This window comes from Lucilia cuprina, chromosome 3, assembly GCF_022045245.1.
Source record: "Lucilia cuprina isolate Lc7/37 chromosome 3, ASM2204524v1, whole genome shotgun sequence".
Classification (NCBI taxonomy): Eukaryota; Metazoa; Arthropoda; class Insecta; order Diptera; family Calliphoridae; genus Lucilia; species Lucilia cuprina.
Window position 1 is genome coordinate 22,986,732 of NC_060951.1, and position 27,946 is coordinate 23,014,677.

At 28.7% G+C, this 27,946-nt stretch overlaps 2 protein-coding genes across 10 annotated transcripts; one reads left to right on the top strand and one right to left on the bottom strand.

Annotated features, from left to right (window-relative positions):
* Positions 1-2,807: 2,807 nt before the first annotated feature.
* Positions 2,808-11,979, bottom strand: LOC111677063 (cell cycle control protein 50A). 4 transcript variants are annotated; one of them, XR_006940290.1, is made up of 8 exons: positions 11,756-11,979; positions 11,177-11,451; positions 9,996-10,200; positions 9,730-9,932; positions 9,530-9,665; positions 9,288-9,453; positions 3,802-3,928; positions 2,808-3,507 (listed from the first exon to the last, which is right to left on the bottom strand). XR_006940290.1 is itself a non-coding variant. In XM_023438130.2 (8 exons), the coding sequence occupies exons 1-7, from the start codon at positions 11,811-11,813 to the stop codon at positions 7,927-7,929; spliced, it is 1,074 nt and encodes a 357-aa protein (XP_023293898.2). In that variant the 5' UTR covers positions 11,814-11,979; the 3' UTR covers positions 2,808-3,507; positions 7,900-7,926. The 4 variants fall into 4 exon arrangements, 3 of the variants coding, with proteins under 3 accessions (XP_023293898.2, XP_023293890.2, XP_046802707.1); XM_023438130.2 differs by lacking the exon at positions 3,802-3,928 and adding an exon at positions 7,900-7,957; XM_046946751.1 differs by lacking the exon at positions 2,808-3,507 and adding an exon at positions 7,900-7,957 and having other exon boundaries at positions 3,811-3,928.
* Positions 11,980-13,270: 1,291 nt separating this feature from the next.
* LOC111676978 (REST corepressor) lies at positions 13,271-27,797 on the top strand. Of its 6 annotated transcripts, none has more exons than XM_046945997.1 (12): positions 13,487-13,733; positions 14,000-14,276; positions 14,353-14,684; positions 14,758-14,805; positions 14,872-15,006; positions 17,308-17,522; positions 17,612-17,785; positions 21,633-22,009; positions 22,093-22,294; positions 26,843-27,007; positions 27,075-27,563; positions 27,633-27,797. In XM_046945997.1, exons 3-12 carry the CDS (start codon positions 14,525-14,527, stop codon positions 27,732-27,734), a joined length of 2,067 nt encoding a protein of 688 aa, XP_046801953.1. In that variant the 5' UTR covers positions 13,487-13,733; positions 14,000-14,276; positions 14,353-14,524; the 3' UTR covers positions 27,735-27,797. The 6 variants fall into 6 exon arrangements, with proteins under 6 accessions (XP_023293763.2, XP_046801953.1, XP_046801954.1 ...); XM_046945998.1 differs by having other exon boundaries at positions 14,000-14,233; XM_023437995.2 differs by lacking the exons at positions 13,487-13,733; positions 14,000-14,276 and adding an exon at positions 13,271-13,423.
* Positions 27,798-27,946: the final 149 nt, after the last annotated feature.

Consider the following 27,946-nt stretch of genomic DNA (forward strand, 5'->3'; position numbering starts at 1 on the left):
TAGTATATGAAATCGATAGAAAATATGCCTTACCACCACTAAACGTCTCACCACTCTGATCCTTTGCCTACAACGACAAATTGGGTTCCTTCTACTACTTTGCATACAAACATGTTCTTAATATCTAGTATAAATAATAACAATAATAAATATCGTAAACTACAGAATATACAAAACAATACAATTCAAGTAGTCAGTGTTGTAAATGTACATATCTGCTATATATTGGGTTGGTTGGTTGGTTGGTGTGCTCGTGCAGTGCCGCTGTCGATGATGATGATAAAATCATGTTGCTGAGTTTGACGATGTCGGTGATGATGTTGTTGTGAGTGTGTCATAAAAGTAGGTTTCTTTACACAATATATTTTGAGCACCCTCTTTCCAACAACAACAACAACAGTAACAAAAATAAACTGAAATAAGTCCAATTGCTGTAAAAAAAACTGGTACTGGTGTTCCTTTCGTTTATACTCGTCGTTGTACTCGTATTATTAATGCTTCAATAATGTTAATAATTGTGTTCAAGGTTATTGTTGTTTTGCTGTATCCGTTTAAATGGTTTCTGGGCCAAACAAACAAATACAAACAAAACCAAAATTTGGACTAATTATGATACCAAAAAAACAAAAACAAAAATAAATAAATAAAATAAATATGGCTAAAAGTTTGTCTGTGTGGAAACGGAAACATATGAATAATTATTTAAATAATGGATTCTGTCTTTTAGTATAATATTAGGGGTTTATTTTATTATTATTTTTGAAATTTCGAGTTTTATATTTATTGATTATTATAACTTAACTACCTTATTCACAAACAACATATTTTTTATAAAAGGTTTATAAAACAAAATTTTCATAAAATATCTAATTTGTAAACCGTTTATAAAAAACAAATATTTTGTTTGTGAATAAGGGAGTAAGAATATGTTCGGAAATTAATTTAACATTAGATTCATATTCTAACATGATCTTCCTTCTGTACGCCTATATGTTAGAAATATTGGTATTTTATAATTATTTAGATTCTCGATTTCAATACTTACCTTCAGTCTATTTTATTCTTCAGTCACTTTTCAAACAAGCTTCGGTAAAAAAAACTCAATTTTTGTAGTTTAAGCTACGTTTACAATGATATAGTACTCCAGCAAATTGTCTTTCTGTTTCTTTTTATCAACAATATTTTAAAAATGACTATCTCTTTTTAATTCACTCCAGAGTGGAGTACTCTGCCATTGCGAACGTTGCTTTAAACTCCTTCCTAGCAACCATTTTGAAGTTGTTTTTACATTTTGCGAATCTAAACAGAAAAGTGGTGCTGCAGGCATTTAAATCCCTCAGCGAATATTACAAAGTTTCATAAATGAACTCAGTTTTTCACTCTCTTTTAATTTCTTTAACTGAATAACAGAAACTGATAAATCAATTTATCGTTTTCTTCTGTGCAGTGTAGAGTCCATTACCATTGGGCTGTGCCCCTAAAACAAGTTTTGATTTTCAAGCATGTGTGGTGTCATTCCGCAATGACCTCCGTGGCGGACTATGCGTTAAATGTACAGCATGCTATCGGTGCAAGAAAAGACTTAAATAAGAAAGATGTACTAGAAATAAGCTCTCCATAGTCTTTCAATATAGGTAAGGGTTCCACCTATGAATTATAAGATGGTTATAACAACGCAATCATATTTAAGCCCCAAAAATAAAAGGTTGAACATATTCCAAATGAGATAAGTGATGTACAACGTAAAACCCAGTTTACTTGAGCACTGAGAAGAATGTTGAAAAATATGCTTCACGAAATCATAGTGATAAAGCCAAGATAGATATTCTGAAGTTAAGAACGTCGGCCATCTGCTGTATGTTGTACAAAATCCCAACAATAACATGTATGGAATATGGACGTGATGTTGATGCGGTTAGATCTTATCAATGTACTGACACCCCGAAAAATTTGATGGAAACACCCTGGGATGGCAAATCCGAAGAATTAGGATGAAAGCAAATCCGAAAAATTAGGGCGCTCCTTAGCAAGTACGTCCATTCTAACAGACAAGAAAACTAACCACTAACCTACATTAACTCGCCAGAAGACACTGCAGCTGTTCTTTACAAAACTTGGAAACGTGCCTATTGGAAGGGCTGTGACAAGATGCTCCGACAAGAACACCAAAACACCTAAGACAGTTCGACATTATAATTATCCTCTCCTTGTAACTTTTGAGGAGTAAAATTATAAAATTAAGGTGTAGCTGTCCTTTCTAAAATCGGAGAGTTGACAAAAAGACTGTTATCACCACGCCTGATAGCCACTTCAAGGGTCCAATACAAAAAGGGAGTACTTAATTTCGGCTTCGAGTATCAAACTACAATATATATATTTTTAAAGGAGTTTCTAAAATTTGCTTACTTGTATGACGTGGAGAAGAAAAATATGTTCGCGATTGCGAAATAATACGAATACAAGAAGTCAAGAAGAATGCGAATTTTACGAAATGATATGGATCCAATATATAAAGATTCCCTCACAGTTATAATTTCCTAAGCTAATATATATAGAAATATTAAATGTTATTCACAAAGCTGAAGTTCCGCCATAATGCTCGACTTCCCTTTTCGACTTTTCGACTTTTCGACTTCCCTTATGTTCACAACGTTATTATTTATCCTAAGGTTAAATTAACAGTTTTCATACAAAAATATTTCAATCGGAAGAATAAATTTCTATTTAACGATAACCATAAGAGGAGTAAACGGGGCTTAAAGTTTAATTTCATCCCTTTTAAAATAATAATAAACAAATAAAATAAATTGTACTTTAATTTCAATATTTTATTAGTTCAGATTTATTTTTTGTAGTTTAAAAGATCACAAGTGAATTTTATTTGTAATAAATAAAGGTGCTTATTATATTTAATACTATATATTATATATGTACGAATATGTAGTTATGTGGATGTGTAATACATTTAAATTAAAAAAAAACAACAAAAGTATATAATATATATCAACATTTTACAACACTTAACTATAAACCATTTTCCAAGTTGTCAAATGCTGTAATTTTTGGTACAATTTTCGGAAAGGACATGTGACAAGAAATCATAATTAAAATTCTCAAAAATATAATTGTAAAATAAACATAAGAAAACGAATTAATTATAGCAATTAAAATTAACTTTAAAAAACAAAGTAAATTTTTAAAAATGTATAAAATTAAACTACTCTACGCTTCAAAATAACGTTAATAACCTTGTTCTCCAAACATTCCATGTTAAGCCACGTCTGTCTGATTTCTTGTCTTGAAGTGCAAAAAGAAAGGCTTGTAAACGAATAACAGGGAGAGGGACTGCGTAAACAAATGAAGATAATAATTATAACAATACAAAATTAATTTAAGTTAAATATGTTTTAAAGTGAAATACAAATCATTCGTATTCTTGTACATGTTGTCCGTCTTATCATCTATGAATATGGTGTACGAGGATTGACATTGATCATTTCCTCATTGCTGTAAAGAAAATTAACAAAAAAAAACAGTCATTTAGTAAAATTCAATTTTAGTTAAATATGCGGGCGAGAGGAGTGTCAGAACTGAAACTAATCTTTAAAAATATAAATACTATGTATGCATAATTTCATTTGTTATCGGGAAACAAAAACTACTAAAAAAATATATGTATGTAATATTTAAAACTTAAAAATTCAATAGAAAAGCAAAATAATCTTTGATAAAAATTGCAATAGCGGCTAGTTTTGAAAAGGATGTACGAGGGTTGTTTAGGAATTAATCTGTTTTACGCACATTTTTTTCTTTACTTTATAAAGAGCTTGATCTTCATTGATTTTAAATATACATATTTTAGGTCTCTTTTCCCAACTAGTCGTTTTTCACATTTGGTAATAGAAGGTCAGATGAGATGTTGTCATATCTGTAAAATATATTTGATATTTTCATAATCCAATTCATTAAATCATGCTAATGCTAAGGATAATGAATGAACAAAATGCAATACGCTCGATTATATATCGAAAACTTATCTATATCATAAATATATCATATATATCATTTTATTTCAAAAATGTTTCAGTTCAATATTTGTTCACCAGAAATGTTTCACGAATGACGTTTTCTAATTATCATATGGATATGACTTTACCACACATTTTATTTTGACGTGTATTGAACATTTTTGATGAAATATTAAAAGGATATTATCCTTTTTAGCATGCAGTGATATCAAATCTTAAAAATAATGTATTCTTTATTAGAAATAACCATTTAATGTATTTAACTCAAAATAACGCTCTAAATCGAGAAAAATTTAAAAAGAAATCTTGGGACACCGGGGTCCCGTATACGTGAAAGAGTTAAGCAATTTATGGACGAAAAACAAATTTCTGAAAGAGACTTTATATGGAAGCTTTTTATGAAATTTGGCAGCATCATCAAAGATTTTGTATCAAACTTAATTGTACCGCTTTTTATCAGGTGGGGGTTCTGTTGTATGAGAGCTAGGTATCCAATCCAGTTATCTCACACATGCTGGACGGACGGAAATAGCAGTAATAACCTCATACACCCTTCCCACTAAAGAGGTTATGTTATGTCATCAGAAAGTCCAATATGTGGACTAAAATAAAGGTTTAATCTTCGTCATATATATCATTTTTTGGAGATCTCGACTATTACGACTCAGAAAATGATTCTTAGCCAATTGATATTTTTAAAGGTGGATATAAGACGTCATTCTTCGAACGATATCTCTGTAAATGCAAGTTACATATCAAGTTTTAGATGTTATATCATATTTTATCAACATAGGTTTCTTTTGCTATGTTTTAACGAGTCACGATATCTTAAAAAACCTGATGCGAAAATTCTTACGCTAGATTTTATTATGCTCAGTCCTCTAGTTAAGTATACTTTGGTTTATGGGTTAAACATTTTTTGGCCTGTGGTATGGACCAAGATTTTTATTACTATAACAAATTGATTGAGTTTAATTCTATCGCTTTATGGACCAGTTATGAACGCTAGTCATTTTCTAAAGGAGATCTCATTTCTATTGGTTTAAATATCAGCCATTCTTTACAGTACAAAAAAATACCCGAAAAAATAGTTCTGCGCAAACATTCTAAAAACATATTTATTGACGAGTATAAAAGTGTTCATCTGATCTATTATATATCAAAAGTCTACAGAATAACAAATATTTATGATATCTGCTGAGTTTTAAAAATTTGTAATGTATTTTCGAAATCGAATTCCGAATAAAAAAATTGAAAAACTATTTACCTAATACATATTAATCCTTATCACTTATGTAATTAAAAATACTACATTCAAAGTTTATTACAAATAAAACATTTTTGTATTTGTCAGACAAATCATAGTCAAACATTAAATGTTATTCATTACTTTGAACCGAATAAACCACACAAGAATTCTGAAGAAGTATAAAAATATACAATTTAAGACTGAACATTAACCACAAGAGCACAATAATTATCTACCGCAGGGTAATTCTCTTATTTTAAAAACGATATCGTACGTACAATAAAGGTAAGCTATAGAACGGTAAAATAAGAACAGCGATGACTCTAATGAATTTATAATGCTGCCACGATAGCAATTATTTCGTTGAAAATTATTATATACATATTTTTAAAATAAAATCTTTAACAATGCCACTATACGGTCCTTAAACTTATAATTTGTTTCGAAACTAAATATTTGAGTTTTTTTTTTGTTCGTGGAGAAATAAAAAAACGAGTCAATAAACTTTAGTTAAATGTTAAAATATTTATACATATTTTTGTATCGAAAAAGCGAGTGCTTTCTCAATTTTAAAATATTTGCTCTTTCGTTAAAAATTCTTATGTTTGCATTTTGCTCATTTATACTATAATAACCGCAAAATTCTTTAACAATGAGTGTACAAATGCTACAAAGTCAAATATGTATACAACATTTATAATTAGATAGTATAATTATTAAGAATTTATTACGTCATAAAATAATAATTTCAGAAACCCAAAAGGATTTATTGTTAGTTATCTTTAAGAGTAGAAATTGTAGAATCAGACAGTTAGAAGTAGATTGAAATTCTCGTCAGATAAGAAGACAATAGAAATAGATTTGAAAAGGAACTTTTCCGAAGTGAATCTTTTGAATCATCCATCTAACTACCCAGATAGATAATGCAAAACCACTATTATAGGACATCTATCGTCTCTCGCAAATAACATTTACTTTTGTTTTTAATGTCTTACACAAACGTATGCATGTATGAGTGAGTATGTATGAGTCTGCTGCTAAAATATTGTGTCCAGTACAAAAAATTTTATGTTTATATAATTATTGAAATAATGCGATTCAGAAACAGTGTAGACAGAACGGATGCTTGTGTCAAAATAACAAATATACATATCGTCACCTAAACGCTTTTCGTCCTTACTTGGGTCCATGTTGATCCCTTTGTAATAATACCTATAAGTATCATCCATGGCAGGCTAGCTGAAATTGATGAATAGAGTGAGTATGGAATTCACTCCCATTTTGACAGATTAATGAATTCCATAAGACGTTCTAATTGAATATTTGACAAACCGGACAGATCACCAAAGTTTGTCGATCCAAGCGTCCGAAATCTGGCCTCCGCCAAAGTCATCCACGTTTTCATAACTTCTGCAGTAATTGTTGAAGACCAATGCGTCCAAATTGGTCTTCCGTTCCAAGAAGATATTTAGACCTATGTGGATCCATTTGTGACCACTGCGGTCTAGATGTTGAGCACGTGTGCTCATTTGACTATTTGTCGCGAGCAATGCAGAGGCAGTATTCAGTGATCTGCTCCTTTATCGCCAGTAGTGGAATACCGCAAACCTGATCTGTTACCAGTCTGCTAAGCATAGTGCAAGCTCTTGCCATACGAAATCTCGTATTCCTTTACCCAAATTAGGGTGATGTTCAAATGTCTCGCCATTTCATTAAGAGACGACCGCCATTCATGGACAATTTTGTATGTGGAAAATACAACAATTAGGGATTTAATAGCAGCTTGACTACAAATTTTGACATCCCATAGTACCTTTTTCAAATCCCTTGAGTTATTTAAAAAAGTAAAATGTCATTACAACTTCGAAGCTAATTTACTTTATTTGCATTATAGCAGTTGGAAATACTATTATGAAAATAGGAGAAACCTAAAGACTAAAATATACTTTTGTAAAGTATTAAACAGCGCTGAAAACGAATCTGAATTTATCGTCACATTAGGTTTACCAGATATCGCGTCATGAACCGTTTTTGGACATATTGGAGAAGCGATAACTACACAAATATACCGTTATTTTAAAAATATCTTATCTAATCTAAAAGTCCAATCTGTCGAGTTTAAGATAATGTTTAACCAATTTTTTTCGTGATACTTTGGTCTCTGGATTAATGCAGAGAAAATATTGTTTTAACTTTGCTTTATGAGCCTAAAGGCCCGATTCGGGGGGTACGGCTGTATGGGGGCTAGGAGAAATAATGGACCGATTTCAATCATTTTCAATAGCGTTCGTCGTTGAACCAAAAAAGAGTATGTGCCAAATTTCAAGAAATTATCTTGAAAATTGCGACCTGTAGCGTGCGCACAAGGTTTACATGGACACACAGACAAATCGACTCAGAAAGTGATTCTGAGGCGATTGGTGGGTATAGGACCAATATTTTTGGGTATTACTTACGGATACGTAAATTAATAATGGGAAGGTCAATTAGAAAACTAATATTAAGAAAATTATGAGGAATAATAGAGGTAAGTTTAGTTTTCTTTAAAAGCACAAACAATGGGACTTAAAACTTGTTTGAGAAGCACAAACAAAGACACTTAAAACTTTCATTTAAACTTACTTTTTTTATTTAATAAAAGGGAAACAATTACATTCTCGATGATGTTTCCAAACGCGTTCTGTAAGAAATTCAATAGAAACTTAATATTAGAATTTTTCTATGAAATCTTAAAGACATCTTAGGAATTTAAGCAGAACAAAAGGGCAAACTGGGATATTAACGTGCCCAAAGGGATAATAACATACGATTTAACAAGACAGGGAGAAAAAAGGGGAAAGATTTATGTTGCTTGAAACTAGATTAATTGTATTTTTAGTGCTAATGGCTATAATTTACAATAATTATAAGAGTTTGAATATTTAGAAAAAAATTTCTACTGCTTTCTTTTGGACAATATACTGCAATTGATTTTGTTTCTCTTGTTTTTTTTTTCCTTTCAAAGGTTGTTGTTTAAAATCAATTTCACATCTTACCAAAGACTATTAAGTAAATATTTATTAATTTAATGTTTCAAAGTTTAAAAAATTTGAAGCCATTATCGATCTATTTAATAGTTAAACCCGACTCTTTACAAGACATTCATCAAAAGTAAAATGTAACTATTATTAAAGTTTGTTATTTTGTGACAATTGTTAATTCTCCAAAACAAAAATAGTGCTGAATTAATTTAAGCAACTCTAAACCTAACGACATGCGTTGTTAATTAAATTTAAAATTTAATGTAGAAATATCATTAACAAATAATGAGTAAAAAATTGCGCCAAGAAAAACATGCAATTAGAAACAAAAATGTTTGTACTTTTGCATGTACAAACATATTTATTTCATTAGTATAATCTGCAAAGCAAATAGTGTTATAAAAATTCATTACCCAGCAAAAAAGTGAGGAAAAAGAAGTAGAATTTTCACCACATATAACATACTTGAAGTACTTCCAATTTTGGTGAAAAACCTATGAATTTTACATTAGCGGGTCATTGGAGGGATGTTGTTCATTTTTGACAACTATGAACCACACCTAATCTTATTCATAGATGCAATAAAAATCCGATATTTGGATGTCAAAAATAAATCGAATACGTTCAATGACATGCTTATGTTAATTTCATTGGTTTTTCACCAAAGTTTGATGTACTTCGAATATGTTTTTTGTAGTGACTTTTCAACATCCCTTTCCTCACTTTTAACCAGGTTTTATATTTGTAAGGAAATATTTGGTTTATAAAAGCGAAAAATATATAATCGCATTTTTAGATGTGATTAATATGTCGTTTGTAAAGAATGAAATTAATAACTTTTTGCTGGGTATTAAAGCATTCATTTAAATAAACCCCCTTTGATATGCTTTATATTATAACTCACTTTTTCACATACGCAATGAATGTGCAAAAACGAAAAATAAAAAAAAAATAAAAAGAAAAAAAGTGTATTAGTTTATAACAACAAACCTTTTACTACATTTAATATGTATGATAAGCAATGCAATGCCCAAAATAAGACAAATACAACCGACTACAATATAAGCAATTCCTAAGAAGGGATTCTTTCCACCCAACAATGAAGTGGTCGATAAAATCATTTTCTTGGAACCATCAAAAGCTGAGACGGGATATTCTAAAAAAATTACAAAAAAATCCAGTAAAATTTCATTATAAATTGTTAATACAGTTTAAATATTTTGTAAACTTACGATAATCAATTATTAAAGTATAAAGACCACTTTTAAGACCATTTTCAAAATTGGGCTTTGAATGATCTATGCGTCTATAAAGCTTACGAAAACTGGGTAAAGCGGCAGTACGCATCCAAACAATTAAATCTTCATTCTAAGAAAAAATACATTTTTTTTATAATTACTTGTAGAAAAATGATTTTTATTTAAACACTTACTTGGAAACCATTATTATCGGGATTTTGTTCATCCAATTGCCACAATTCCTTAGTCCAGAATTTTGGTTTAGCATAATGACCTTTTAATATTGTTTTCAAATCACCCTCGGGATTACGAAATTTGATTTGTTTATCCGAGGGCCAGGCAATGCCGGTATTAAGTAAAGGTACAGAAGTACTGCCATAGTTTAATTTTAAAGTATCTGAAATTATATTAAATAATTAGTTGATTATTTTATTAATTTATTGTGTGAACAGTAGTTTACCATTAAAAAGTGAATTTGCTATGGCACCACAAGGTGCAATGGGCATTTGTGTTCCAGTATCGGTGTCAGCATAAGCAAATGGCACACAATCGGTAGATGGTGTCTCGGAGAGACGTCCCAATAGTTGATCATCATCACGAGATTTTACATAACGTCTATGATTTTGATAGTAGTTACTAAGGCCATAATACATGTAGACATTACCCTGAAATGTAAGAAAGACAATTGCTTAATAAAAATTCTGTATGTATTTCAGCAAAATCGTTCCATTTTTAATTTTTTTTTCTCAAAAGAGTTCTTAGAAGCATATTATTAAAATAAATAGCTTGGTATAGGTCATGCGTCAAAACTGATCTGATGCAAAAACCATAAGCTGTACACAAAATCATATATCTTACTACATAATTGAATTACAGATAAATATTTGGAATTAAGCAGCAGTGAGAACCTGTAACTTCTTCTTCGACTTTGCCACGACATTTGGATCTTCGCTCCGGAACGACCCGAGTCATACTCGGCCAAAGATTGTCAACCCAGCGACAGCTGTGTCAAACGAAAGTTTTTCCCCAGGAGAGAACTATCGGCCACAGTCGAGCTGTTACAACAACCTGTAACTTCTTAATAAGACCTAGGTAAATGGGATATTTGGGGGTTGTACGAGGGCTTAAATTAATATAATCTTATCATGATATATGAAATTTCTATATAGTCTAGAGTCTAAGATAAAAAGGAGAAAATGATTCAATTCATGATATAACTATATTTCTGCCTTTTCCCTAAAGAAAATTATTCTTCTTATTATAAACTAAAAACTATGTACATGAATATTAAAATCAAAAGAAAGCTTTTCTACGACATTAGAACATAATCAAATTTATGCAATTTTATTATTACTTTTTTAAATTTCTAAATAATAATACCACTTGATAAGTAATGTATTATTAGTTACTTAAAAATTGTAGGAAACCGTAAATTTATTATTAAAATATAGTATTAATTAATTTATGAATCAGACACATAAGACTGCATTATTAAAATTAACCTTATCAAAGTTAAATTTATCACATTTTCAAACATATCAATAAAACTTTTAACACCCCAATAGATTAACCCTATCGAAGATAATCTTTAAACTTTAAAATAATTCAAATGGAATTTTATTTCATAAATTAACAACTTACCACAAAATCTTTCTCCAATTTGAATTCTATTTGGCATTTACATGTTGATCCAGGGGGATTTGAAATCAAAAACTCTGAACAAGTTAAATTACTTTGGCCCACTTGTAAACAGTCCGTATAATCGATGACATGTTCACTGACTTCATCGGAAAAATAGAGTAGAGCAACTCCAACAGGTATAAAGAGAATACCTATGATAAAGAAGGTGGGTAGGACGGTACCAGCTGTTAAAACTGGCTGCCAGGCAGGCAAACGCTGTTGTTTAAAGGCAGAGTCTATAAAAAAAAACAAAACAAAAATAAAATTAGTAATAAGCAACAAAAACAACATATTTAGAAGGTGCGAAAGTCAATGTAACTAAAAGTCTTACCTCATCACCACCCCCTTTTTCAAAAAATGTTCTCATAGATAATCAATATTTGTAAATTTTAAATGTGTCCACTGTAGTGTCTTAGTCATACCGACATACATATGTACTATGTAGTATTTGTCTGTCCGTATATTTACCACTTTAACTTAGTCCGTTAATACGACAAAAAGTTTTCTTTTATGTTTTTTAATCATCGTAAGACAACTTACCTGAAGGTCGTTTCGACTTCTGTTGAAGCCCTTGGGTTTCGACTGGCTGTGAAGCCATTTTTACCACAACCTTGTTAATTAAAAATTTACTTTAATTTCAATTTAATACTTTATATTTTTAAGAAAAATATTTAATTTTTTTAAATAAAGAAACTTTAACACTTGTTCGCTAGCAAATCAAAATAGATACAAAAAAATTAATCACAATTTAAGACGAATATAAAAAGAAAACACAATGAAAATAAATCTGTTTTTGACATTTTGTGTTGATTTTATTTAGAATAAAGTAGTCGATTACTCGAATATTTTATTATGGATCAGGGTTCAAAAACGAATAAGAAGAATAACAAAACAAGTTTCCGAGTACGAGAAACTCCGTACCGCGAGAGGGATGAATGATATTCTTTGTCTTTCTCTCTCACGCTAAATCAAAAGTTCCCCCAAAAAGTCCCCTAGTGTGGACCGGCAATAAATAAGCTTTGGAATAATTGAAAAAATAGCAATCGACTATTTTTTTCAAAAAAAGTCGATAACTCGACTATCATCTATGAAAAAGGTCGAAAAGTCGACTTCGTAAATAAGGGTAGAAATACAATATTGCGGCTGCGGAGACGGATATTTTTTATATTGAGTTTTCACAACTTAAATCGTTGAAGAAATCCGCACCAAATTAAAATTTATTTTGTTATTTACATTTAGAGTTGCCATGCCATTCATACTTTTAATGAACAAAAACAAAAAACAATATAATGGCTACAAAATCCGCAACCGTAGCCGCACTCCATTTAATTTACATTTTCTCTGGGAAGCAGAAAACGCAACCGCATCCGCAGGTTTGTATTTCTACTCTAAATGTCGAGAAAAATTTTAGATTTTTCCAACAAATAAAATTAAGTAATTTGTTTTTTTATGTGCGATTTTTAGATAACGAGAAAATCTGTTATATATAGATTTTGAAATATTTAATCAGAAACCGGTGAAACAGTGATATTCATTGTTAATTTCAAGGAATTACGAACACCCGAACAAATTACTTCTCATTACATATTTCGGAGAAATCAAGAAATCGAGTCTGTTTGAAACCGCTATAAAACTATAATAAATGTAAACATATATTTTACGGTAAAACTACACTAATTTGGTAAATGTAGTTACACAAAATGGCGGCAATTTTTAGCGGTTTAAATTGACAGCGTCGTCTTATGTTTATAACGTCTCTGTAATAGACAATAGTATGAAAAGTTTTCTTTGATAGACGAAAAAATATCAAAAATGTTGTTTACTTTATAAATTATTTTAATGAAAATTTTAACTCCTAAAAGTGACAGCAGAATAAATTTTCAATATTTATTATTTTATTTAGGATTTTTGTGAAAATATTTTGTTAAAAACTGCAATTCTTTTTGAGGGTTAAAGTAATCACAACAACAAGCGAGTACTCATTACACTTTTACCAACTGAACACAGGTCACTTCAAGTACAGCTGAATACGTGACATTTGTGTTGTGTACATTGAACACAGAAACTACCCAAATATCGTAAATTTAAAATGTGTCAACAAGCATCTTTGAAAAACACACAAGATTTATTTTAATCAAAAAGTGCATAATATAATTAAGAAATTGACAAAATTATAAAGATAAATTAAAGAAATATACAATTTAAATTGTAAGTATAAAAAATACGCTGTAACTAAAGTGTTGTAATGATTTTTTGTTGGTGAGAAGAGAGACAGTTTTTTAGTTTCTACGGTCGTTCGAGAACGAATAAAAAGTGTGCTGTGTATCTGAATTCAGCAAAAATCAACTCTGTTTTATTAATTCACTGAGGATTTTTTTACCTGCCCATTCATTACCCACCATTGTGTTGAAGTAGAGAGACTTTTGCAGGAAAAAGAACTGGCTGCTGTTGTTAATTACAAAATATTCAGATTATTAAACTCCAACGTTGTGAGCAGTTGAAGAAAATATTACTTCTGGTAATTTGCTATAAAATAGTCTTTAGAAAATATTGCTAAAAGAAAATCTATAAAGAGCATAAAAAGTGTTATGATGAAGAAAAGTGTAAAGACAAAAGTGCATATAAAGAAGAATATGGGATTACCAAATGTGGGATACGCGCGGATTTGTTTAAAACATTTGTAAATTTATACGTTTTCCAATCTATGGAATTTACAATAATACAATTTGTTTGTTTATATTTTTGTTTTTGCTATGCTGCTTGTTTTTATTTCTGGTTTTTAAGCGACGTTATTTTTACAATCTACGGTCGTTGGCAAAAGTGTGCTGTAATTTGTCTTCAGAGACTTTGGGCTGGCTTGCTGCGTTGCAAATGCTGAATTTCTATTTTTTTCATTTTCATTCAAGTTGTTTAGTGTGTGACGGATTGAGAGAATTTTCAGTTTCAAATGAATTCTCGATTGCTAGGATTTCAAAATGCAGTTTTAAATTATTTCTAATTCTAATGTAAAAAATAAAAGTAAATATTAAAATAATAGAAAGCTATAAATGCTAATTGTGATGTAAGCTTAGAAATTATTATTATAATATAAAAATTGAAGTATAAATAATAAAACCACGATTTTTATTTTATTTCAGTATTAATTAAAGAAAAACTTTTTGCGCCCACTCTTCCCACTATTTTAATTAAGAACGTGTTTTTTTTTTGCGGTGACCATTGTTCCAGCGGCAGTACGTGTGATTCACAACAAAAATTATTTCTCTTTGGTTTGTGCCAGTTCTTTTCTTTCATTTTCTTTTTTAAAACACAATGGTTTTGGCGGAACGTAATTCAGAATTAGTACGTAATGGCAGACGTTCGCGTGGTCCCAGTCCAAATGGTCATGGCGCTAGTTCGGGTAGTGCTAGTGGCACGGCTGGTGCTCCCGGTGGCACTGGCACTCCTGAAACAAGTTCAGATGATGACAATTGTAAGTGGTGTCAGCTTTATATATTATTTTTTTTGTATGTTAATACAATTCCACTTTCTTTCCATATTATTAGCCATCAAACGTAATGGTAAATCAAAAGCTAAACAAAGTGAATATGAAGGTAAATGTCAAGCTTTTTATTTATTTACGTTTTATTATAATTGTTTTATTTACATATTTTCTTTAGAAAAAATCCGCGTTGGTCGTGACTATCAGGCAGTGTGTCCACCTTTAATACCAGAACCGGATCGAAAACCCGAAGTCCTTAATGATCGTGCTCTGCTAGTTTGGTCACCCACTAAAGATATTCCCGATACTAAGCGTAAGTATTTTGATAAACATATTGTGATTACCTTGGCACGAAGTGAAGTTCCAAAAATAGTTCGACTTCCAATTGATTTTTAGTATATAAAACGCAGAAGCGAACTCCGGAAATGCAGGCAAATCATGAAATTTTCAGCACATTTGTCTTTTAAAACAAACATCTACTGCTTTATAGAGAAATAAAACATTAGAAACACAAAAAGACCATAGGGACTACTTAAAACATGTCGACTTCTAATGGTAATAAGTATATAAAATACCGCATACAAATCATAAAATTTTGAACAAATTTTTGTGTCCTGAAACAAATGTCTACTCCGTTTTAATGTTCAAATACAAAATTTTTTAGTACTATTCTTATGGGTCGATTATGGAAGGCAACCGAACTTCAGTTGCGTTTCCAGCTTCATCCCATTGGATGAAGATTATTATTGAATAAACCATTCATTATTTATACAATTTCCAAGCTTATGCTTAAAAACGTCTAGAATCCATATAATTTTGGCAATTGGCAACGCAACTAAAGTGGCAACAGAGAAACATAATCGATGCATTAGAATGTAAAAGGTTAATCTAAATTTTAGATTAGCTTTTTAACTGTTAACCGTGGGAATCACATGACATTGAACGGTAGTTGTGGTGCCGCACAACTACCACAACAGAGAAACTTTTTCTTAATTCTCTTTTGAAGTTTCCTTAATGTCCACACATAGAAACTTTTGTTTCAGAAACTACGTATTAATTGCATTGATTTGTTGTTGTACGAATGAGAAGAATAACAAAACATGTTTCCGAGTACGAGAAACTCCGTACCGCGAGAGAGATGAATGATATTCTTTCTCTTTCGTTCTCACGCAAAATCAAAAGTTTCCCAAAAAAAGTTTCCTAGTGTCGACCGGCAGATAGGGAATTTGTTGTCGCAGAACTACTCAGTTTCCGTCGATAGGTTTTATTTTACTTAAACTTAAAATATGTATGTCCAGCAACTATCTCAGCTTGCCACCGTCTGAAAATGATTTTAAAATATTTCCAAGAGAGCCAATTATTTTGTGTTCAATTAATAGTTTTGTCATATAATTGTTGGATTTGGTTGTTAAAACCTCAAAAAAAAAAAAAAAAAACAAGTATGAATTTATAGTCGGACATTGTCGACCACCCTACACCAGTCAGTATGTTAAAATTTTGATTTTTTTTTTACATAAAGCATTTAATTTGTTTTATTGTGGAATATTTTTACTTATTATTGACAAAAAAAGAGATTTTCTACAAGAGGGCTCATAGGGGTGAAGGGGTAAATATGGACCTATCCTTATAAATTTTGGTAGATAAATTTACGTCTACTACAAAGTCATTTATGTAGATTTTAATCGTTTTATAAGTAATTTTAAGTTAATTTTCACCTTCAAGTCATTTTCTGAAGGGGAGTCTGTATGGGGGCTAGGGTCAAATGAGGCCCGATCACAATAAAAATTAGTATTGTCAATTATTGTTCTATAAAACTAATTTCTGCTGATTTTCGTTGACATTATAAAACATTTAACGTACTTATGAGCCTAAAGGCCCGATTCGGGTGGTACGGTTGTATGAGGGCTAGGAGAAATAATGGACCGATTTCAACCATTTTCAATAGCGATCGTCCTTGAACCAAAAAAAGAGTATGTGCCAAATTTCATCAAATTATCTTGAAAATTGCGACCTGTAGCGTGCGCACAAGGTTTACATGGACACACAGACAGACAGACAGACAGACGGACATAGCTAAATCGACTCAGAAAGTGATTCTGACCGATATTTTTGGGTGTTACAAACTTCAGCACAAACGCATAATACCCCCACTATAGTGGTGTAGGGTATAAATACATGGGTTTAATGAAATCTTACGTTTTCGGTTTTTTGCTCTATAATGAATCGTATTCTAGATCGATTACAAAACATATATAAGATTTCATTTAAACTGATTTGATGTTTTCAAATCCAATTACGGCAATTGTTGGATTCTTTGACAATTCCCAAATAATTAAACTGAATCTATACTCAATATTCTTTGAAAAATATGAGAGTATCTCTCAGAATGTTTTTTTTAATTATTTTTAAATGAAATTGAATAAATCACAATTTAGACACAAAATAAACCAATATTTCTTCATTAATTTTCATTTCCATGTTTTTTTTTTTACTAAAACTTAGTACAAACAAAATTTATTAAACCTTTCATTAAAATGGTTTAAGACCTTAAGTAAAATTTTGAAGAAATACACAAAAAAAATTAATTAATGTTTTTCTTGTTTTAATTATATAGTTGAGGAATACATATCAGTTGCCAAAGAGAAATATGGTTATAATGGCGAACAAGCTTTGGGTATGTTGTTTTGGCATAAACATGATTTAGAAAGAGCAGTAATGGATTTGGCAAACTTTACACCATTTCCCGATGAATGGACCGTCGAAGATAAAGTACTTTTTGAACAAGCATTTCAATTTCATGGCAAAAGTTTTCATCGTATACGTCAAATGGTAAATTAAACTCAACACATTCATTCATACATATGTACATATATTTCTTTAATACTAATAATAAATATTTTTTATATATATTCCTCTAGTTACCCGATAAATCAATAGCCAGTTTGGTTAAATATTATTATTCATGGAAAAAGACACGACATCGTCAAAGTGTTATGGATCGTCAGGAGAAAATTAAAGCCAACAAAGAGGGTGGTTCTTCAGAAAACGGTAGTGACAATGGCAGTAATGAAGAATCCGACAATGATGACAAGGTAATTATTAGTTAGAAATTAGTTAATTCATTTTAATTATACATTTTTATTTTGATTTTTTTTTTTAATTTTATTTTATATTATTTTTGAGTTAGTAAACTTTAGTTTTTTTTTTGTTTTTATATGATCACAATTTTTTATTTGATTTATTTTTAGTATAGTTTAGTTTATTAAATTTATTTTTTTTACAATTTCTCTTTTGAAAACGTTAAAATCATTTTGGCTTTTTTTATAGTTACGCTGTGGCTTAACTTTAGGTGTAGTTTTTTAAAAAAACACAAAAAATAAAAAAACAAAACAAACAAAATTTTATCACTATTTTTAAAATGATTTTTTATTTTATTTTTTTTTTTAACTTTATTTCCTAAACAAATGTAATATAGTCAATATTTTATATATAGTTATGAGTTTTTGTTTATTAATACATAATTATACATAATACACATATAAAACAAAAAACAACAAATTTGGAAGAAACAAATAAGAATACAAAACTATTATTATGTATTTATAGTTTTAGTTAAAACAAAAACGATAAAAAATTACATGCAATCTACTTAGAAAAACCTTATTATGGACAATTTAAAGTTAATTTAAAATAGATCAGAGAGTTTAATATTGTACGTAAAAAGAAAATTTTATAATTTTTATCAATTTTAGTTTTTAATGATTATTTTTTATTATTGTTTTCGAAAACAGAAAAAAACTTTATTTTCTGCTCTATTTTAAATTGTATATAAATTGTTTTAAATCCTGCCACAATTGTAAGTTTCATGAATTCATTCATTAAAAATTATTTATTTATCATCCATCTATCCATCCATCCCCACACTTAATCAATATTTCACATTTCTTTAACAATTATTGTGTGTTTTGAAATTTTATATTTATTTATTTTTTTATTAATTTATTTTTGTTTATGAAAATGATAAAAAAAATGTTACTTGTTATTATTGTTCTTCATATTTGTGCATTTTCATTGAAGGAGTATTTCAAATATTTTTGAACAATATCAAACAAAAATGAAAAATATTTTAGGATATTAAAATGTAAAAAAAACTTTAGTTTTTTTTTTATTAAGGATTCAACTAAATCTGTCTTCTGAATAACATAAGATCAGATGTCCTAAAGTTTGAAGAAAACGAAATAGTTTTCAGACAATTTGGGGTGTTTCATTTCACTTGATTTATCATAAAGTTATACTGCTGCCTAAAATAGTTTTAGTATTAAATGTTTGAAAATATCATTAATATAAAAAAGTAAAGCATTATAAAGAGCAATTTTTATTTATGAGAAAAAAGTGAAGCTTACAAAAGATAAATTGCCATGTAGAGAAAATGATATTAATTGTTCATTGTTGTGACAAAAAAAAAACTAAAATTTGCAAGACTAGAACACTAAATGATAGTCTTGCAAAGAAATTACAATGACTGTTTTTAATAGTAAATTTACAAAACTAAACGTAATGTGAATATGTTTGTGAGATTATTACAATATGATCAAAAGGTTCTATAATATAGTCTTACGAAGAAACTAAGAAGACTGTTTTCAATTGTAGTAAATTTGCAAGACTAAAAGGTCATTGTAAATGACTGTACATGACAAATGTGTTAAAAAGAAAATCAGTTTACAATATGATAAAAAAGAATTTACTATATTTACTAGACCTGCACATAAACTACAAATAGTGTTGTTGAATATTATTAATATTTATAAAATGTGCTTAACAGAGTCGTTCTTTAGAAAAGCGTATTTAATATCTTTTCATAGTAAAATGCAGCATGTAATAAAACTATTGATAGTTTTATAAACTTATAAAGCCTTGAAACTGTCAAAAGCATAAGAAAGTTTCAAAAGATTATAGCTTACTTTCTAGTCTTGTAAATAAACTACAAAGTTTGGATATTCACTACTAATAAAGCAATTCTAAAAGTAATAAAATGCGCTATTATATCCAAGAAACATATTTCTTTGAATCTTTGGACTAAATAGACACAAAGGTAGAAGCTTCAATTGACTTAAGAAGATGGTATTATGTACAACTTTTAAAAGTTCACAGTTAAAACAGAAAGTTTTTAAAGCACATTAATTGAATGGCAATAAATAAAAAGTTTCATTTCTTAAATTTTTTATCATTTTCAATTACAAAAGTTTTTGCTTTTCCAAAAAAAAAATTAAGTTTTAAAAACATTACAACATCCACACACTGTACCTTTACAATTTTGTTTTTAATGCTTAATTTTTTACTAAATTTGCTCTAAAATATATTTTTACATAATAATTTGAAATAAAATTCCTAAATTTATTGTGTATAATGAAAAAAAAAAAAACAATTTAAAATTAAAACAGATTATGTATTTTTATTCAACAACAATTTTAGCAAGATTTTATTTTATTATAAACATATTTTTTCTTAAAAAAAGAAGGCTAAAGAGTTGCTAAAGCTAAGCCAAATAATTTTCTTTATTTTTCCTTTTATTTTTTTTTTTTGGTGATCTTTATTAACTCTGTTGTCTTTACAAACGTATTTATTATTGTTAGCTAAAAATTTAAAAGAAAAAAAAAATAAAATTGAAACATAAAATAAATCACCTAAAATTAAAAAAAACAATATAAAAAAATTAATTATAAGTTTAATTTTAAATTGCTTAGTTTTTAGTAAAAGACTGTTTATATATTTTTAAATTAAACTAACAAAACATACTTTATTATTACTTACTACAAACATACTATAATAAAATAAACAATATCAAACAAACAAACAAGAAAAACTTATAAATAATTATAAATAACAACAACAATAATTTAAAATAGTTATTAAAGCTAAAGAAATAATTATACATATATATTATTATACATAAAAATAGTTATATAAAAACTCACCTCAACCAAAATCATAAGAGAAAAAAATTTAAATAATAATAATAAAAAAAGAAAATTTTAATGTTTTGTCTGCGAGAAGATTAAACAAAATTCATGTGTTTCTTTTTTTAATAATCTAAACATTAATTGGCATTTTCAAAAAAATCAAAAAACCTATTCGTACATATTTTTTGGCACTTTCTTTTTTGTTTTGTTTTATTTGTGTTTGTTGAAATTGGGAAATATTTTTAATAAGAATCGTTTACTACTTCTACTTAGTATCTTCTGCTCTTACTAACGTTTTCATGCATTACTTCATTAATACCACATTCATCGTTTTATTATTTTTTTTTTTCATCTAAGTTGGATTGTGTTTAATATTATTTTCATCATCAACATTTAACTATTTTCTGTTGTTTCTTTAATTTAGTCTTGCAAAATACAATTTTACTTGAAAATTACAAAAAAACAAAAAAAGTAAGAAAAATAACTTGAAATTAGGAGATTTTGAAACATGAAAGACAAGACCTGTAACTTGTAACAAAAAAAAAAAAAAAATAGTAATGTTTTTATAAAATCAGTTGTTGTTGGCATAATAAATTAATATTTCTTAAAAGAAATTTCACTTTGTTTAAATATTAAAAGAAAAAATACATAAATTTTGTTTGATCAAACTTTCTCTTCTCTTCAACTTCTTCGTTGTCTTTCTACCACCAACTTCATTTTTGTTTAAAAACCCCCTCCCTACCAAACGAAGAAGTTTTATTCAAAACAAATCAAAGAATTAAAGTAATCATAAGATTTTTATTGTTCTTTTCGTTGTTCTATTTTGTTTGTTTTAATTTGTAGTTCAAATTTCGAATTATAAAATTTCCATTAAAAAAAAAAGTAAAATAAAATCTTATGTATGTTTTCTTTCTCTTTTCCGCCTATGCCTAACCTGCACCAACAACAACAACTGATAAAAATACAAAAACACATTTAGGAACAAACCTTGTCAACATTACAAGCAGGAAATTTAATTGATCAAACTAGCGATGCCGCCCATTACAATATGGTTGGTGGGCACAGTGGTGAAGGTGGTGTTGTTGGCATTGAAAACGATTCGAATCACATTTCAAATAATATTGCCAATAAATCCCAAATGCATTCTTTAAATCCTCCGTCCCATATAAATAACGATTCGATTAATTCGAATGGCATACAAAATCAAGTCAATACAAATAATTCTACATCTATGAATTCCAACTCCTCTACTTCTACCAGTGCCGCTGGCTATTGTTCAAATTGTGGTGTTGCCTGTAATATATTGAATAATTCGCCACATGGTAAACTATGTTCCAGTTGCCATCATCATTGGAGGTATACATCTTTTTTGTTTTGTTTTTCATTAGATTTTTGTTTGTTTATTTGTCTTATTTTAATGATGCAATAACTTTTACCAGACGCACTGGCAATAAACGTCCCACTTCGGGTCCATATTTTAGCAAAAGATCTCGTGACCGTAATGCTGAACGTCATAAACGCAAACCGCCTCGTGGCATGTATATAAATCATGATGATATTGTCGCTCTGGCCAGTGCAAATGATAATCAAGATGAGTTACTGGCAAATATTGATCGTGAAATTGTCTCCCTCTTAAGTCAAGTAAGAATTGTTATTTTGCAAAATATTCATTTTATTCATTCATTTTTGTTCATTTTATTCATTCATTAGTTTCAGTCTTTATTTATAGTTTTATTGTTTTCATTTTATTTATTATTTAAACATTTAATTTGTTTAGTGACTAACAATTTGCTTTTAATTATTAAGGTTTTTTATTATTAATTTAAACAAAGTACAAACTATAATTTGGTTAGTTACATTAAATACATTTTATTTAGAAGTCTTTCTAACTGAATTTTTGCAGGTTTTATTAATCTAAAAAATTAAAAACATTCTTAGTTAAAATATAGAAAATTACACACCGTTTAAGGACTAATTAGGGCGCGTTTTTCTGATAAATATAATCTTCATTGTTTGGTTAAACCTGGTTTAATATATGTTTCGTGTTTTTCAGTTATCAGTAAAGTTACTTATTATCTTAGTTTAACTGAGTGTAATTGACCAATTAAACTCAAGTTATAAGTGAGAAAACACAATTAACAAAAACAATAAAACAATGATTTCGGAAGAACAAAAACTAAATATTTTAAGTAAATTGCAATTTTCTGATTTATTTAGTTTCATTAATTATTGTTTTAAATGTTTATTTAACATTTTTCCAAAAATTTTCCATTTTACAAAAGTATTGTTTGCAAAAAACATCTGTTCATTGTTTATGTTTTTGAGTGAAAACTTGGCAATACTAATAAAGTTAACTGAGCTTAAATCTTAAACTGAAAAACACAATTATCGGTTAAAGTCCGCCTAAATTTGTTCCGAGTTTAATCTAACAGCAAGTTAAGCCTATTTTAACTGATGAGTAAGAACCCGCCCTTAGTAAAAACTTTTTATGTGAAAAATTTTAATGACATGAGCATAATTTACTTTATAATATATACTACATACCGTCGGCCTTACGTTTAAAGACTAACAAGCTCGGAACCTTGTCCGTGTTCTTGATCTTGAAGCATTTTTTATAACAATTACATAATTTCAATTAAAAATTAATGAAGAATATATAAATTTGATTTTCAATTAAATTATTTAACATCTTCAATACATATTGTCGTTATTACGCAAACTGTTCTATATACTATTTCTAAAATTTTACAGAAGAAACGAAAAACAATTTAAAATAAAAAACTTAATTTCATTCAATCAGCGCGATTTATTGTTTGACGATTAAATCTATCAGCTGTTTTTAATTTTACATTAATAAACGATTAGTAGTAGTTGACCCCTTTAAACTTTTATACTGTAGCGGGGGCAGAAAATGCATTATAATTTGCTTAGTGTTGAAATGTTTAAGTTTAATATGTGATTCTCAATAGAATTACTAAAGGAGAAGAATAACGAACTCAAACCCGAATATGTAGGATGATAATCCATATATTAATAACAAAATCAAAGTTCGAATTAGAAATCCAAATTTACTTTTATACTCTCTCTCTAATTTTTATAAGGTCGTTTGTTTATTTATCCTTAACTATAGTGAGGATGGGAAATTGTACAAAATAGCATTTAAAAGTGTACTTTTTTGAATCCGATTGTACCAATTCTATATTCTAGTGCTAGTGTTCTATTATAGAAACGAAAAGTCGACTTTTCGACTTTTTTCACTTAGTTAAAAGTCGACTTTTTGGATTTTATGAAAAGTCGATTTTTCGACTTTTTTCATTTAATTAAAAGTCGACTTTTAGACTTTTCGACTATAGGTATTTTATAAATAGTCAACTTTTCGACTTATTGACTTTTTCCGACTTTTTTCGACTTTTTCCGACTTTTTTTGACTTTTCGACTTTTGGACTATCTTCGACTTTTTTCCGACTATTTTTTTACGTTTTTCAAGTTTTTCCGACTTATTTAGTGTTTTTGACTTTTTTCCACTTTTTTAAAATTTTCGACTATTTTTGACTTCTTTCTAAAATTTTTGAGTTTCGACTTTTTTCGACTTTTTTCGAATTTTTCCGACTTTTTTCACCTTTCGACTTTTTTCCGACTATTTTTTGACTTTTTCCGAGATTTTCCGACTATTTTAGAGTTTTTGACTTTTTTAAAATGTTTGACTTGTTTCTACAATTTTCGAGTTTTTCCGACTTTCTCCGACTTTTTTCAACTTTTGGACTTTTTCGACCTTTCGATCTTTTTCCGACTTTTATTAACAAAGTCGACTTTTCGACTTTTTCACAGGCGATAGACGAGTTATCGAATTTTTTGGAACAAAATAGTCGACTTCGACTTTTTTCGACAAAAAGTCGATTGTTCGATTATTCGAAAGTCGATTTATAGAACCCTAATTCTTGCAAGTTTTTTGGCCATTGCTAGGCAAGACATCTATAACTAGGCAATAAACTAGTAAATAGAGTCTTTATTTTAGACCAAAGACTAATTAAAATAATGGTCCTTGGAAATACTTTATACGTCCAGTTAAAAGTATTTTAAAAGAGTAGTCAATAAACAGGACCATTTAGTCAATAGATTGGTTTTTATACTAGTCAATAAATAGTCTATTGTCTCTCTATGGACTTAATAATAAGTAGTCTATAAATAAGATATTACAATACTATATAGATAAGGCATTATATTAGTGTATACTTTAGTCTACATACTAATCCAAATACTAATTTATAAAGTACAAAAGCTATCGCATAAAAAAATATTACTAAAAAGTCATCTGATTGTAATCTCTTCTGTGTAATGATTTACAATATAAGAGAATATAAACAAGTATTATTTATATGCTTTTCCGAATTTTATTAAAAATGTTACCGAAGTCGGTAATTCTTTCAACCATTGTGTAAAATTTTTAAATTGCTTATTGATATACCATTGAATTGCATCAAAAAAAGTACAATTGTACCAATTTTGCCAACCCAGAATAAAATATAATAACTAATAGTTATTATCATTTTCTATAAGCGGATTTTTTAGTTAGCAACCAATTGCCATGTTCATCTAAAATAAATTTAATCTGATGAAAATCGCCTTGGATGTTTTATAAAACCCCTCATTGTGTTGCCATACAAAAATAAACAGAAAACGTCACGGTTTGTTATCAAAACACTGCATGTTTTAAAAAAAGAAGTGATTTTGATACAAAATATTTAGGAACATATCAGCGTCTTGTCATACACAACAGCTCCTTAGGGTCACCACAAATTCCAGGATAATGACAATTGACTCCTTGAAGACAGTTATCAAACACATCACTTTTATTACAAATTGACAAATGACTGTACATTAGATTTATTTGGTTGATTATTTCCTGAAAAAAACAAAAACAATTGTCGATTATCCCCTTTCTAGTTTACCAAAGATACAGTAAATAGACGATTGTCTTAGCTCTCGATTACAAAGAATACATTAATGACGAATAACCAAATATGTAAATAGTTGATTCCTTTGTAAAAATATCTAAAAAAAGAATAGAGATAGAAGAGGAGAGGAGACATCACTATTCAACATGCCTTTGAAGCAGCAAGATTACGTTTACACACATTTTGACAGATTTTAAAATACAATGAATCATTCTAATTGACCATTCTTTAGATCAGATAGTTTGTTGAATTAAGTCTAACTAGGTTACATAGAAGTTTAATTCTCATTCTAAAAACTTCAGCAGAAGTAATAAATGCGTCTATCATGGTTACCAGTTGACCAGTTGTGGTCTTTAAAGACACTCAAGCAATTGTTTACGTTCTTGTTTATATTGTTTACAGCTTCAGTTGAATAAACAAAACTAAAAATACTGTAGTAAAACTAAAAAATACTGTCTTAAAAATAACTTCACATCCTTGTGGTTATTGTTGTTGCACTGGCAGAACTAATTCAAATGCCAGTTTTTTCGGTAAAGATTTCTTACAACTATTTCCGAGATACCTACCTGATTCCAGAACCATTCCATACAACTAGATTAAAACGCTTCTATAGAACTAGTACTGCTAATATGCTTTCCTCTATTTTTTCATTAAAACAGCAAACTTCATACAGAAAATTATCGCAAATCATTTTATAAATAAAAGAATTTATCTCACATACAAATTTAAGTTAATTTTAAAGACATTTTAGTTTTAAAATTATTAAGTCCAAATTTACACTTACATTTTCGAATATATCTTCTGAAAACTAAATTCGAAATGCTACAAAATTATTGAAAATTCAGCGAAATTCTTTCCATGAATAGTAAATCAATGAAATTAAAAATTTTTTAATTAAGAATTTATCCATAATTTTCTTAAGAAAAAAATAATACCAAAACTTTTTAGAAGAAATGTTCTAATAGAAAATTCCATTTATAAACCTTAGTGAATAATTATTATGTATTACATAAAAAATCTATATTTTAAATCATAAATAAAACTTTCATTGCAACTATAATAACATAAATGATCATAATTTACAAATAATTAAATATACGAAAAACCTCTAATGAAAAATAATGAAGAATGAAAATGAATATGAAAAATGCAAAAAAAAGAAGAAAGTTTACATTCATTTTCTAAGGTTTGATGAGAACAAGTGATTATATCAAAATGTCCATATTGATTTTAGGTACAGTTGAATAAGCAAAATATCTCGGCATTAAAACGTAAAAACTCTGATAATTTGGAAGAGATACGACCAAATGAAAATACAAATCGCATTAATGCACGATGGACAAATGATGAAATCTTATTAGCTGTACAGGGAGTGCGAAAGTATGGTAAAGATTTTCAAGTAAGTACGAAGAACAGGAGAAAAATTAGGAGATTACAAAAAAATAACTAAAACAATATTAATCTAGGCAATTGCTGAAACTCTGGGTACTAAAACAGAAGCTCATGTTAAGACATTCTATGTAAATCATCGTCGTCGCTATAATCTAGATCAAATCATTAAGAAATTCGAAGTCGAAAAAGAGGCTAATGCTCCAGCCAACTCGGCCAATACTACTACCTCATCGTCATCAAACTCATCTTTAACTGCCACCAACAATAGTATCTCTACAAATGCTGAGCCCATAATTGGGGGTGGTGGCGTAAGTGCCAGTGGTAATGTAAAAAAAGATGACACTGCTACAGCGGGTACAAGCAACACCAGCAGCAGCAGTACACAATTGAAAAAGAAAGAAATTGTACCTAATAGTGTTAATGAAGAATCTGATAATACAACATCGAGTGAAACTGCTATTTCAAAATCAACGATTTCCACAATCACCACTACCACAGAGGAGCGTAAAAGCGAGAGTAGTTTGAGTGGCGTCATGGCTGCAAAGGATAATATTATCTTGGAGGTTAGAGGAAACATATTACAACTACAATAACTAAAGTAATAAATATTTTAAAATTTTGATCAATTTTAGATTGATTTAGATGCTGAACCGACGGAGATACAGCCACCTTCTGCTAAAAGGATTGCCTTGAGTGTTTCAAATCAGGATTTTCCTAAATCAAGTCCTGCTTAAAATAAACTGCTTATGCAGATAATACTTTAACATTTAAATACAACTATAAAACATAACTATAGATACATACAATATAATAAATAAACATACATAAATATAATTTAATATTATACATACTTATCGTACATACAAACACACAAAACAAACATTATTTTAATGGAACAAAACAGAAAACATGTTTAATACTTTGGAAAACAAAAACACAACAACAA